This window comes from Notothenia rossii, assembly GCF_949606895.1.
Source record: "Notothenia rossii genome assembly, chromosome: 3".
Classification (NCBI taxonomy): Eukaryota; Metazoa; Chordata; class Actinopteri; order Perciformes; family Nototheniidae; genus Notothenia; species Notothenia rossii.
Window position 1 is genome coordinate 73,155,888 of NC_136901.1, and position 14,435 is coordinate 73,170,322.

The 14,435-nt window shown below is 40.5% G+C and overlaps 2 protein-coding genes across 2 annotated transcripts; both read right to left on the reverse strand.

Annotated features, from left to right (window-relative positions):
- Positions 1–15: 15 nt before the first annotated feature.
- On the reverse strand, positions 16–8,366 carry sfxn1 (sideroflexin 1). The gene is made up of 11 exons (XM_079671484.1): positions 8,234–8,366; positions 6,357–6,526; positions 6,094–6,264; positions 5,299–5,397; positions 5,121–5,196; positions 4,735–4,820; positions 4,060–4,187; positions 3,908–3,957; positions 3,720–3,769; positions 2,502–2,549; positions 16–2,351 (listed from the first exon to the last, which is right to left on the reverse strand). Exons 2-11 carry the CDS (start codon positions 6,518–6,520, stop codon positions 2,255–2,257), a joined length of 969 nt encoding a protein of 322 aa, XP_079527610.1. The 5' UTR covers positions 6,521–6,526; positions 8,234–8,366; the 3' UTR covers positions 16–2,254.
- Positions 8,367–9,014: 648 nt separating this feature from the next.
- On the reverse strand, positions 9,015–12,421 carry LOC307031401 (serine/threonine-protein phosphatase 2A catalytic subunit alpha isoform-like). The gene is made up of 7 exons (XM_079668494.1): positions 11,859–12,421; positions 11,202–11,411; positions 10,908–11,081; positions 10,721–10,810; positions 10,170–10,331; positions 9,907–10,025; positions 9,015–9,772 (listed from the first exon to the last, which is right to left on the reverse strand). The coding sequence occupies exons 1-7, from the start codon at positions 11,958–11,960 to the stop codon at positions 9,700–9,702; spliced, it is 930 nt and encodes a 309-aa protein (XP_079524620.1). The 5' UTR covers positions 11,961–12,421; the 3' UTR covers positions 9,015–9,699.
- Positions 12,422–14,435: the final 2,014 nt, after the last annotated feature.

The window sequence follows — 14,435 nt, forward strand, 5'->3', positions numbered from 1 at the left end:
AAACATTACTGACACTAGATTTCATCAACTTTATTTATTCCAGTAAGTCTAAACATCACATCACCCCAGTTTACTGAAAAACAGATACATTTTCTTAAGTCATTTTTCAAAATATTCATTTTGATTAATGCAGACTGTAAATGACTTCTTCCTCTTGAGTTGATTTGTATCGCTTTGGCTGTAATGACAATCTCATTTGGTAGATTGAAACTTGTTAGTTATTAGGTAGTTAATTTCATATTTTTAACACATTAAAGGGGAATTAGTTCTCATTATATGCAGTCAGAGCAAGTTCATCTTCCCTTGCTGATTCAAGCTAAAAAGCGTGGTGGTGAGGAAACTGAACAGGTCTAAACAAGTATTTAAAATGTGCAGCATTTAGAATCTATTCCCATATTGTGCTTTCTGGACAAACACAGCGTTAACAGCTGAAATTAGAAAATGCTACATTCAGTTACCTTTAACACTAGAATAACAAACTTCACTTCAAACCAGCTAGGGAACCGCTTCATCTTCAACACATCTCTCTGGAAACACTGACTGTCTAAAGAAAAGTTACTTGTACAGCAATATATGTAATAGATTTACAGTATATTTAACATTTAACACCTCACAGAAATTACACACCATGATGAGCAAAAGATGCAATCAAATCAAATCATCATTCACAAGCATTTGATTTTTTTTTTTAAAGTAAACATTTGAATTATTTGGAGCAAGTCTTTTAACCCACTGGATCCTAAAATCCTTCATACCTTTTCAAAATGAGGAGAATTAATACTGTTAGTTTTGTGGCTCCAAGTCCATCTTTTTCACTCTTAATTTAAAATATCCAATTATAAATCTGCCATGCCGCTGTACAGTCTCCTATAATTCTTCTTCACAGTTATATTTCATTACAGCAGCTGAAAATGCAAAATGAAAATGCAATCAGCTTTAAAAAGCCAGAAGGCCCACACAGCACAGGAAACACCAACCGTGTCCAAACAGCAGGGAGAGATCATAATGTCCGTCATAATTAAAACACATATTCATTAGATTGATCCCTGCCTTTATATATCATTCTTTCCCTGGAAAATACTATCTTGTGCATGATTTTGGTATTGTTTTCCAAACACTGACAGCCATGTCTAACATGTGGAATATAGTACCTCCAAAACAATGTGATATAACTGCCACATTACCATTAAAATGTATCACTTTGTGCGGTAATAATCAAGCCTCTTAGGATGCTGCGTTGAATTACAGAACAGATACTATACACGTTTGTGTAAGGTATGAATGAGTGTTTGTGGTGTCACTTATGGTGATCACTAAATCCTGGATGAACACTCGGACATATGGAAGTTGGAACCTGTGTGTTTGCTCAATTATTATTATTGACACATTTTGTCACTGGCATTCAGCTCTCCTGAGTTTGGCCTCTGTGTGACTAAGTATACATAAAATCATTAGTTTTCACAGAGGTTAATTCATACAAACGGTTTGTTCATGCATGTTGGCAAGCAGAATAAATAGTACGATACACTGATTATTAAGACATCAAGTAGCACCATGTTGGCCCATGGATGGTTGTTAACATCATAGCGTCACATTTTGTGGGGTGGATCCCGGGAGAGTTGTTGTCAGATTCATGGTTACGACGTCAAGAGGCCTCAAGGCTTACTGAACGTCACTCATTTGGCAAAATGAACTGATTAAAGTGGATGGCATTATTAGGAATAACCCTTTTGAGGGTAGGAGGTTGTGATTGTTGATGTGAGTACAGATTTGGCAAATGCATGAACAGCAGAGGTCTTCGTAAAATCAATGTTAAAGTCTGATTATAATGCAGGTGAGAAATAGGGTGACTGCCAACCTTTACATAGAGTATGAAAATCAATTGGCAGCGACATGCAACCGACAAGTTGCTTACTTAAAAATAAAATACTTCACAGACAAAATGTCCACCTAAAACACCCTTACAATGGCCACTATACACATACGCCATGATAAACATTGTACTTTTCATCCGGCCCAGACGGAGAAAATCTTCTATAGCAGTTACGATAAAATCAACAATCACATTGACAAAAGCAAACATCTTGTTACAAAGAGACTGACAGAGAGGTAGTCCCTAGATATCCATCTGAATACTGAAAATGAGGAGACACTAACTTAACTTTGGCACACTGAATGAGGAGGGGCTGGCCGAGAGGCGAGGACTGAGCCTGCAGCTGTGCTATGGCAGTGTTTGGATGGGGGGGCTGCACACTCATAGCCCCTTGTTGAAGTAGACCCTCTCCACTCCTGGGTTGTTGGCCCGGATTTTCTCCTGCAGCTCGGGCTCCAGGCGGCTGACTGATATAGAGCTGGGGAAAGAATGGGAGAAACGCAGGGGTTAATGGGTCAAACACATATACACTGCAGGCGTGTTATGCAACTGCTCAAGCAGAGAATAATGTATTAACCTAGAGAGAAGCTACTTTTATCTCAAGGTCAAGTTTTAACGTGTCACTCACCTCTTCTGAGGGAACAATGCACAGCACAGTGGAGTGGCAAACACCAGGCTGAAAAAAAACACAGATCTATGAAACATACAGACACACAGCTCAGAACTAACTGTCCTGATGTCATCTGGTTTATACTCTGTGGACCATATATGTGCAAAAATAAAATGGCATCCATCAAAAATGCCTATTTCTGTATATTTTAGTCTGGACCAAAGGAACTGACAGATTGATATTCGTACTGATGGAGCTACACTGCAAGCCTGGCTAATAATGTTTTTTAGTATTCAGTCAATTAAAAACCAACCAAGTATTCAACTTCCACCGATGTTGATAAGTGCGCTAGTTGGCAGGATGTGCTGCTCAAATCAAAGTCATGTTGTCTAAACTGAACTGAAGGAATGCGACACATGATTTTAAACGGGTCAATTTGAGGTCACAAGAGGAGTCAGGAAATCCTCAGAAATACATGTTGGAGGATATTGTGGGGGAAACTTCTGAAGCAATTGGAAACAGGACTCAGAGAGACACGAGGAGAGCTGGAGCTTTGAGGGTTTATTTGGAGCTTAGGCCGGAGAATTCACAAGACATGTCACGGGCCACGAGTTGACCACACGGATGAGATGCCAAACCAATTCTGAAGAACCCTCCTGTAGTCCCAGGTTTTAACTAGTTCAGAGTGTAATAATCAACATTCTTCAATAGATAGACTAAACAGCTGAGGGCACTGAATCACATTTGTTGTCGCTTATGGCTCGGGGTCATCTACACCCCGAGAAGGATGTGTTCCAGGTGTCCCACAACAATAACTATAGTACGAAAGTTGCCCGGTCATAAACTGGTAACAACAACAAAATGCTAGGGCAGCCCCTCCTTGAAGGGAGATAGCGGTTGCCCAAGGTTGGGCATCTGCGTCAGAGGGCAAAAGTTAAACATTGATACAGAGTTATTCCCTGACAGATATGTGGATCATTTTTCAGAGGAAGACAAAACCGGATCTGAAGCTCTTTGTAGAAATGACTCATTGAGAAATGGTAAAAAGGCTGAGATAGGCATAGGTAATAACCACTCTTACGTGCAAATTCCCATTGAGATACTTCCCAATTACTGTAAAAGACACATACATCTTATGATCACTGACATTTCATATCGATATAAAAGATAATAATTGGACATTTCAATGGAATTTGACGTGGCTGCTTATGAAGTGGACCGTCTCTAACAACTCACCAGAATCCCACCAGGCCGACTTGAATAGGTGCACTCATCCATGGGAACTTCTGAAAAGACCAGGCAGGAAAGAAAACCCGAATGAGGGGCACAAAAGCAGTGTTGCATTCCCATACTAGAGTGGCCTTGTGCCCTCAATGCTTTTCATTCCTCTGATGTGTGTTGACGTAAAGAAAACAGAAACTTACCCTCAGAAAAGCCTTCTTTTCCAAATGGTTCATCAAAAATGGAGGGATAGCTAAAAAAGACACACATTAACATTTCAACACTTTCAACTAAATCTGTGACAACACAATAAAGTGGGTTGGTATTTATTGTACAAATGATCCGAACATATTACCCATTCCTGGAGAGGCCATGAGGATCCTGGAGACCACGACCTGAGAGATAGCCTGCTTTGCAGCGTTCGTCGACTCTCCTAACCTGTTGTCATTCTCATCTGTTATGGGAATGCCGTGTTTAAGTTCTCTGAAAACAAGGACCAAAAGCATATTTCAATCAGAATCAACTGTCCTTTTATTACACAGATAAGGGGTAATGGCCCAACATCTTTGACATTTTCAGATACAAATGGAAACAACAAGGATTTTTCTTTAGCACAAACTGCGACAGGTAAACATTACTCAGAAAAGCATCTAGTTTATATAATATTCTTGGTTTATCTTTCTACAATAATAATATAAATTCACAGATATTTTACCAAGTATTTTGGTATGTATTCATTACATTAAAAAACACACTTCCTGTATTCTAGGAATTCTGCCTTCAAAGACCCGAAGATTAAAGAAAGCCTGTTTTCACAACAATGAAACTATAGTCCTCTTAGAATTAAAATGATAGCATTTATGTGAAATTCTTGTATCTTGTCAAATGTATCTTAACTTCTTGCATCAGCCATTTTCTTTTTAGCACAACTCTGTTCCCAACCAAAGGTACAATAAGCCACATGATGTACTGCAATTGTCTACATGCTTAGGATTAAGTACTTCTGATGAGTGTAAAATGTCCACTTTACCTTTGTCTCATCAGTGGGATGTTGATACAGTTAGCAGCAGCTACAGCAGCAAATGGAACAAACCGACCAATCAGGGGTGAGATGTGCTACGGGAGGAGAGAGGAGGTATGAAACAGGAGGGGAGAAATTACTCATTCATTTCCAATGTAGGAATTTCTTTGCTGCTGACATTTTAGATGTTGTACATGTATTCTTTCTTTTCTCCCATATATCAGGATGTATAGCACAAAGTCACTATGTAAGATGGCTGGACAACGTGCTGATACCAGGGCATGACCCAGTAAATAATACGGCTCTCCTATGACAAAGAAACTATGTGTGCATGGCTAACTTCATGTCAGCATTAAAGTGAGATGCAGAATGAATAGGGTTAGATGAACTGATACCTTTGTGAGTGCATTTAGTCCCAGAGCGGTGGCCACTGCCCCTGTGGTGGCAGACACATACGCTGTGCCAAGCTGACTGTGAACAGAAGAGTCAACGGTCACATCACATGGAAACTGTCCATACACAAACAAATTAAAAGGGTTAATCTGAGCCAGTGCTGAAATATCCCTCCCTTACCTGACAGTGAGTGGAGCATCACCGCTCCTGTTGGTGTAATTCACTATTGCATTGAACGACTGATTGATCCACTGCCAGAGCAACACAGCTGGAGTTGTTCTGCAGGATGGAAAACATCATTAAAGGACAGTGGTTTTTATTTGTTATTATATCATAACTTAGTACTTTTTAATGCATGTAACATATTATGTAACAGCTTTATTAGAAACAGTTTAAAAGAAAAACAAAGAGTACTTTCCCAATGTCCTTCAGTAATATATACCATTGCACAAGTGAAAACATTGTCATTTATAGGAACCCTATCAGCGAAGTAATGTGTACTGATAGCAAGGTTCCTACAGCTTTTAGGAGAAAATTCAAGCACTTTCTTTGCAGCTAAACAACACGTTTTGAGACTCTTCCAGGCCTTCATTACTTCTAGGAGTAATTCCCATCAAGATTCAGAAACTCAAGGGAGTCCTGGCTGGGAGTCCAGGCTGGTAAATATAAATGCATTTGCAAGAAATATTGGCATTGTTTAATTTCAAATATTATTCTTTTTTTGTTTTGGGGTGATGTTTAACCACCAGATTAAAAAGAAACAACAACCTTGAAGCCATTACAGCTCAAATTAAGCATCTAGGACTACAAACAGTACCAGGACTCTTGAGCAGATAAATGGAATTCAGCAGTGTGCATTTTGAACTGTGACACATACAAATATCTTCAGTGAAAGATGCTTGTAAAGTTTATAATTTCAGAACGAGAAGTATGAATAGTGGTAGGGATATAATTAAAAACCCAACATGTTCCTACTTGTAAAATGTCATCATGCATCCAGTGATCGTCATGTTCATGGGAACCTGCGCTGACATGCGGCCAATAAGGATCATCTTCTCCCCAGTATCGGGATGGAAGGCCGAGTCAAAAACATATTTGGCTCTCCACAGTTCATCTTCAGTCAATCCTGGAGAGACTATACCTTTCCTGGGAGACAGTAAATGTAACATGTAATGTAAACCCATTCATAAGATCCTTATACTGGTGTATTAACACCATCTGCACTTGCAGCCGCTTACCTGTAGTCAGTGATGACTTTGTGTGAATTGGCTAGTTGTTCGTTGGTGAGGAGAATGTTCCTGGGGTCTGTGACAGTGAAGAAATGTTTAGCCCGACCTACAAACGTGCTCTGGTCCCACCGGGGCTCTTTGATGTTTATGGAGGTGGATAGCTCTGCTGCCATATTTATCTGGGGAAAGGAAAGCATTACAATAATCAGCCAGCGCACATAACTATGATACTTGAAGGGTCAATTTTAGTCACCGTATTTACAATCATTCTAAAAGAGATCTCCGAACAGGAACATGTTGGAGTAATATTTCTCTGGAATCACTGTTTTAGGCTGAAATGTGCTAATATTGTTCCAGGATTTCAGGGCTGACACACAATTTAGTCACAGCCCCTCACTTCTTGTTTTCTTTTGCAGACACAAGTCAGGGTAGGGACCTTGTGAAAATTATCGCCTCTGTGGATTTGCAATGCTGCTTATTCAGCATTATGTTGCTATGGTGATTGCTGACCTGACACAAGGGTTGTGAAGCACTAAATTGGAAAGCCCCATTATGAGTGCACACCAACCCCCAAACTGTGGCTGAAAAGCAGCTCTTGTTAAAAGTGACAAAGCCCACTGCATGTGCGTTGTGACCAACTGAATGGCAGCTCTACATTTCTATTATTTTACTATCAATGAACCACAAATTGTTTTAGAGCAAAGCAGGTTATGCAACGCTTTATTAACACCACTACTAGTGATAATTGCATTCAAGTGTTATGCATTTATGATGTCATAATCAAAAACCAGATAAGACTGGCCTGCACTGAATAGACACTGCACTATCAGAAACAGCCTCTGTGTATGTGCATGCAGCATACTCATTCTCCCCAGTGTGTGTCCAGATAACCCAGTCTGATCTGGTTTTTAACCATTTGGGCCATGCTCCAGCTGAACTACTGAAAGGTAGGTGACACATCAGAAGCAAGTCAATGCAAAGATCTGCAGCAGCTGCATGATGAAACTCCTTTTTGAAATTGCACCAAAGATGGCTGCTGGGATTGACAATAAAACATACTTCTTTCTTGCTTTCTGGCGGCTGTGGCGTACAGGAGACGTGCGGTCTCTTTAAATTGAATTAAACTCCATGGGATTCTCACGAGATGACAACAAAACACCCCCTCATCTGAGATTGTCAAATGAAATACCAAATCTGTGCGGCTTGGTTTGAACAGAGCCATATTTGTTGTCAAACTACTGTTCATAGCATTATATAATAATAATTATTATTATTTATTAATGAAGGTGATAGAAGAGGACAGAACTTTGGACTGTCAACCTTTGATCTATAATCCTCTGCCCTCACTCTCAGCCAATCAAGGCGTTCTGTGTGGCCACACATTAACCTGCAATTCAAAACCCTTACAATCAAATACATCTTTCAAATAGTATTCGAGATGCATTGCATGTCAGATATGTAATCCCTGATTTATTGTGTATACGGCATCTGTAACATTGAAAATAGCTGTCAGTGGTCGCAGGGTAAACATGCTCTGTGACTGGTTACGGTTAATTGTTCAACCCAACGTAGACCAGTCAGATCTGGACTGTAGCTGGAGGTGTCCCTGCCTGCATCCGAACAAAGCGATCAAGCCTTAAGCAGATAATACAACATCTAAGTAGCATTGTTTTTAAACGACCAATTAAGCACGACATCAGTCCAGTCGTGTAATTGTCCAGCTGTGCTCCAGATTCAACTAGTATCAGCCTGCCACATCCACACATCTAGCTGCACGCCAAACGAGTCTAGTTCCCCCGACCTCAGACAAAAAGTGCAAGCTGGATACGTCTATGCTGCAGTCCTGAGGGATCCATCAATACAAAAAAGATGGCTAGGTTACTTACTGCACTGTGGGCTCCGGCGGTCTGCAAGAGGTGTCCCTGAAAGGCTGCAGACAGCTAATTTGACATGCAGCGACGTCAGAGCACACAGGCACATCCCCCATCGGCCGGAAGCTCCCCAACAAAAATAAAAGTCCCGTATGAAAGCGCCAATTCACAATGGAAAATATGGGACTTGTACAAGGCCGGTAGAAACAAAAAACTCTTTCAAATACATGATGATTTTTTAACCAGTCTATAAAGCAATAAAATCGTGGGTAAACACTTGAGGGGCGAAATTAAGTTTAATTTAACTTCGTCCTTCAAACAAGGCTTTTATTTTGAACAGCGAGCTGAGTACTACATCCGGTAACACTGTGGTGTTTTCGCCACGATGATTCGCGGGCAGTAAATTATTAATGACTGGTGAAACTTTGGATTTCCACACAGAGGACTCTGAGTCTGTACAGCAGTGTGATATTGACACCCTTATGTCTTGTGAAGAAGAGAGTGACCCTTAAACAAACATTATTTGGTTCATATATTAAGACCATAAAACTGAATTAAACAAAATAAGTCACCAACGGCTAATTAGCAGTATAATAGCTTCCATGTTGTACAGTCGTTATACCTGTGTTATCAAAATGAAAACCTAAAAAAATAACCCAATTTCCTGCACACCTTCAGTAAACCTGATAATTACTATCTTGAATGTTCTTTTAGTTCATCAGCAGTTGTTCTTTGGTGCCTGTTTCCATCTAGTGGTGACTGGTGAGAGGAAATAATGCCACAAGTAGTGCTTAAATTGAAGTAAATGACAAAGCAACTTCAGACTTTATTTCATATAGCTGATGCTGCAAAACATTAAGTTGTTTATTTTTCAACCAATTGTCATTGGTACCAATATTGCCTACTTAAATGAATTACAATAACTCCCATAGGAGACGACAGCAGAGCAAGAAGAGAGCGACGTACACTATAACAGGGTATAAAAAGAACATAGTCTGTCAGTGCCATGTGATAAAAATCAAATACAAAAGTGCAAAGAGAACATATTCATTTCCGACGTCTAACCCTATTATCTTACTTCACAAAAAAACTGTTGAGCTTTAGTTACAAAAAGAAAAACAAAGAGTTCACTTTATATTTACTGTTACCTTTGATTTGAGGCCATGCCAAGTGAAAGATGCAGTTTACACACTGTATATGGAAACACTCTGGTCATCATTAACGTCCTAACAAAGATTACTTACATTTAGTTGTTATTTATCAGCATTACTTCATTAGTGTTTCCTGGCAATCCAGTAGGTATTGTGACGGTATTGTTCATAGTAGCAATCATTTCTAGCAATAAAAACATCATGCACAGAGAGGAAGTAAAGTTGAAAGGATGGTTGTTATAAGCTATATGTGATAGTTTCCATTCCATTGGATTATGGCACATATGTTTTTGGTCCATGGGGTTATGAATGCTTTTCTCTGTGTGATCTCTACAGGAAGTAGTCTGGTGTACGCCGCGTCACATGGGGCTCCCCTCTGCGTGGTGCAGGGTCGAACTGTAGGCTGAAGTGAACAAAGGACAAGACTCCTCAAAAACTCACATTTTAAATTATGTGTTAATATTTCATTTGTAAGAAAGTGCCATATCATTGAAAAGTTGACACATTTGTATCAAAAATATTGTTAAATGTACTTACAAGGAGTATTTCAATGTGTCATCAAGTTCCATTATTGCGGCCTGGTTTCCACAACGATAGCAATAGTTTGGTGCACTGAAGATTGTCACTACATTCCGGTCATGGCACCAATTATAACCCTGGAACAAAAGAGTATTGGCATATTACCTATTGTACCTATTTACATTTTCCAACATGTAAAGTTAAATCTGCATTTGCAATTTTTCTAATCAAAAAACATAATGATAATAATAATTTTCAGCAGTTAAACAAACTTTAAGTACCTCCATCACCAGTTGGTGGGCTCTTGAAACCAAAGTTAGGCCGTTTGCGTGGTTGAAGGTCTCAGAAATGTCCTGCCCGAAGGTGTAACCAGCACCACGGGGTGAGATGCCCCAGCCACCTCGGTCATCTGGGTCCGACCATAAGAGGTCACACATCGGACCCTGAAGCATGGAGGACACATTAGTGTTGTACAAAATCTATCCAATATATAGAGGTTTTAGGAAACTGTCAAACTACAGAATTGTATTAAGGCTGCAGCTAAAACGAGTTATTGCTTAGGTAGGAATTTTTTATTCTATTCATTTCCTATGGATCAATGAATTTATATATTGTTTTAGCTCTAAATTTCATATAAAATTCATGAATGTGCATAAATGTGTAATACCTGATGTAAAAATTATAAAGTATCAAGAGCACCCTTGCATCGACATGCACAATCATATGCCTTAATATACATGTAATCCATATGTTGTTACAGAATAATCCATAATCTGGAAAGGCCTTAAAGGTGGTTTGTCTAATGTAAACAATTAACATGTGCTGAAATTACCTCGTGAGGAACTTCCTGCAAGCGATCTAGCGCTCTGATGTGTTCCAGTGTGTCTATTGAAGGAGATAATCCTCCATGAAGGCAGAAAATCTTGCAGAAGGGAGAGAAAATAAATCACAGGTGATTTATGATACATTCCTGTATCTTTGCTTTATGACACACCCTACCTGTGAATACTCAACCTTACCTGGTTATCTACCAGCGCAGTGAGGGGCAGATAGTCAAACAGATCTGTGAAGTACTTCCAAACATTGGCATTTCCGTATTTCCTTAAGCACTCGTCGTAGAAGCCGTACACTTGTGTGATCTGTCTGCTCTCATGGTTCCCTCTGAGAATTGTAATTCGTTCACGGAACCTTACCTTCAAAAGAAAAATGTGAGTATAAACAAAATGGAAGATCAATTAACCATAAACATTATGCCTTCCCCAAATCAAACCTCATATGAGCGTGAGAGGCAAAGTATTGTTTTGATTTTTTACCTTCAGAGAAACCAGGAGAGAAACTGTCTCCACAGAATAGTAGCCTCTGTCAACATAGTCTCCCATGAAGAGATAGTTAGTGTCTGGAGACTTCCCTCCAATCTTAAACAGCTCCATCAGGTCATGGAACTGACCATGGACATCTCCACAGACTGTCACTGGACATCTCACCTCCTGCACGTTGGATTCCTTTGTAAGGATCTCCTTGGCCTAAAATAGAGGACCAGGATAACACAGGGTGATGAACAGGAAACATGGAGTATGGTGCAGGGTATGCACGTGTTTTACAATAATACACTAGGAGACTGAATTGCATAATTGTTCAGATAATGAGGTATGCAGCAGATGGTTATAACGTGATGTGGTACTGCCAGTGCACCCAAGTGAGGAACCAGGAGTGGGCGTAGACCTAGGAAAACATATTTTCAGGCATCCTCCTCCTCCATCTTCTTGGCAAGTTGCTTCCCTTAACTATGTGCTGCATGCAGCTGCAGCCAAATGGTGCGCTCCAAAGCAAGGCCACATGCATTAGCTGACGTTATTCAAGACAATACGTTATGATTCTGGAGATGTAACAGCGAATGGCCCGCTAGCATTGCAGATATCTATTGACAGGTATTAATAGCTCGCCTGAATTCCTTCCTGCGCAAACCTTACCTTTTCACACAGGACTTTGACCTGATTCTCACTCAGCTGTTTGCACTCATTCAGTTGTTCAATCCATCCGTCCAACTCCTTGGTGAATGACTTGTCGTCCATGCCTGGGTTGCTGTCAGCTAACGAGCCGACCAGCTTTAAAAACAAATCCGGAAAACCTCTCGCAATTTCGTTTCGTTTGATGTCCCAGCTATGCTACGTCCTAGCAAGCGCTCTGGTCATTCGCAGTTTGTACGTGTGTGTGTGTGTGTGTGTGTGTGTGTGTGTGTGTGTGTGTGTGTGTGTGTGTGTGTGTGTGTGTGTGTGTGTGTGTGTGTGTGTGTATGTGTGTGTGTGTGTGTGTGTGTGTGTGTGTGTGTGTGTGTGTGTGTGTGTGTGTGTGAACGAAAACGAATGCGTCAACTGCCCTGCGTCCCTCCAGTTTGGTAGAGAAAAAAGTGTTTAGTTCACATGATACCTAGATAATGTGACGTAACTATTCACAGTTAAACTTAATGTCATAGAGCCCCTTATTATTGTCACAAACAATACCAATAGCTCAGAGAAATGTAGACCCAACCAGCTAACTCTGGTCCAGAGAGGATGAGCAACAAATCACATTTACGTCATCATCGGTGGTGGGCTCTCTGGGAGGATTTTAGCAAACAAAAAAAAATGCAAATGTAACCCTGCGGGATGAAATAAAATTGGTTTATGTATTTTATCTTAATTTTTCAATCTGGTTTAATGTTATCTTGATCTCGGTTATATAAAGAGTGAAATTGCTCTATGGCCCTCTGCTGGACGACAGCGGGAACAGTCATGACCAAAGGTTGAACCATAGACTATATAAACCTTAAAAATCCAACAACTTTCACATCAGAATCAGAATACCTTTATTAGTCCCACAGAGGGGAAATTTGCAGCGTTACAGCAGGAAAGAACCACAGACAGCTTAGTGTTGCACATGTTAAATGCGTTAAAAAAGTACTAAGTTATAATATAATAAACAAACAACACAATAATATGCTAAAAAAGTATTAAGTTATAATATAATAAACAATATGCTAAAAAAAAAAAAAAAAAGATAAAAACTAAAAAAGTTACCTAATTTTCAAAAATAAAGATCAAAAACAAATCAAATCTACAAATCAAATCTACAAATCAAATCTACAAATCAAATCCTGTAGCAGTTCTTAGGATTTAGCAGCCCGGTATATATTACAGTTATTAAAGATGGCATATGTATATCAAGTATATATTGCACATAAAGCACATATTGCACATACACTGAACAAAAATATAAACGCAACACTTTTGTTTTTGCTCCCATTTTTCATGAGATGAACTCAAAGATCTAAAACATTTTCTACATACAAAAAATAGCCATTTCTCTCAAATATTGTTCACAAATCTGAAAAAATCTGTGATAGTGAGCACTTCTCCTTTGCCGAGATAATCCATCCCACCTCACAGGTGTGGCATATCAAGATGCTGATTAGACAGCATGATTATTGCACAGGTGTGCCTTAGGCTGGCCACAATAAAAGGCCACTCTGCAACGTGCATTTTTGCTTTATTGGGGGGGTCTGGGGGGGGTCCGAAAACCAGTCAGTATCTGGTGTGAGGGTTAGGATTAGGATTAGGGTTAGGGTTAGGGTTCGGGTAATGTTGTGAATCGAGTGGCCCATGGTGGTGGTGGGGTTATGGTATGGGCAGGCGTATGTTATGGACGGCGAACACAGGCCACTCGATTCACAACATTACCCTAACCCTAACCCTAATCCTAACCCTCACACCAGATACTGACTGGTTTTCGGATCCCCCCAGACCCCCCCAATAAAGCAAAAATGCACGTTTCCGAGTGGCCTTTTATTGTGGCCAGCCTAAGGCACACCTGTGCAATAATCATGCTGTCTAATCAGCATCTTGATATGCCACACCTGTGAGGTGGGATGGATTATCTCGGCAAAGGAGAAGTGCTCTGGTTTCAAGGCAGGTCACTCAACAGAAACTGCTCTCCTTGCTGTCTCTGAGGAACTGCACACTGCTAAAGCAGCCTCCCTCTCCTTTGTCATCATCCTTCTGGACCTGTCTGCTGCATTCGACACGGTGAACTATCAGATCCTCCTTCGCACTCTCCAAGAACTTGGAGTTTCAGGCACTGCACTTTCCCTCCTCACCTCATACCTCAAAGACCGCACCTACAGGGTAACTTGGAGAGGGTCCGAGTCCGACCCTTGTCAATTAACTACAGGGGTCCCTCAGGGCTCTGTTCTTGGTCCCCTCCTCTTCTCCTTGTACACAAACTCGCTCGGGTCTGTCATTAGCCCGCATGGTTTTTCATACCACTGCTACGCTGACGACACCCAACTAATTCTGTCCTTTCCCCGCTCAGATACCCAGGTCGTCGCACGCATCTCTGCTTGCCTAGCAGACATCTCTCGGTGGATGTCTGCTCATCACCTCAACCTCAACCTTTACAAGACTGAACTGCTTTTCCTTCCGGGAAAAGATTGTCCCACTCTTGACCTAACAATCAACATCGGCACCTCTGTTGTTTCCCCGACTCAGACTGTAAGGAATCTGGGTGTGGTC

Coding starts and splice junctions, on each gene's coding strand:
- LOC307031401 (XM_079668494.1), bottom strand. CDS start 11,960: ATGGACGACAAGTCATTCACCAAGGAGTTGGACGGATGGATTGAACAA. Junction 10,811..10,907: donor CTGCGCTGGTAGATAACCAG/GTAAGGTTGAGT, acceptor CCCTTCTGCAAG/ATTTTCTGCCTTCATGGAGG. Junction 10,332..10,720: donor TGCAGGAAGTTCCTCACGAG/GTAATTTCAGCA, acceptor TCCATGCTTCAG/GGTCCGATGTGTGACCTCTT.
- sfxn1 (XM_079671484.1), bottom strand. CDS start 6,520: ATGGCAGCAGAGCTATCCACCTCCATAAACATCAAAGAGCCCCGGTGG. Junction 3,958..4,059: donor CATGGCCTCTCCAGGAATGG/GTAATATGTTCG, acceptor TGTCTTTTTTAG/CTATCCCTCCATTTTTGATG. Junction 2,352..2,501: donor GCATTGTTCCCTCAGAAGAG/GTGAGTGACACG, acceptor TTCTTTCCCCAG/CTCTATATCAGTCAGCCGCC.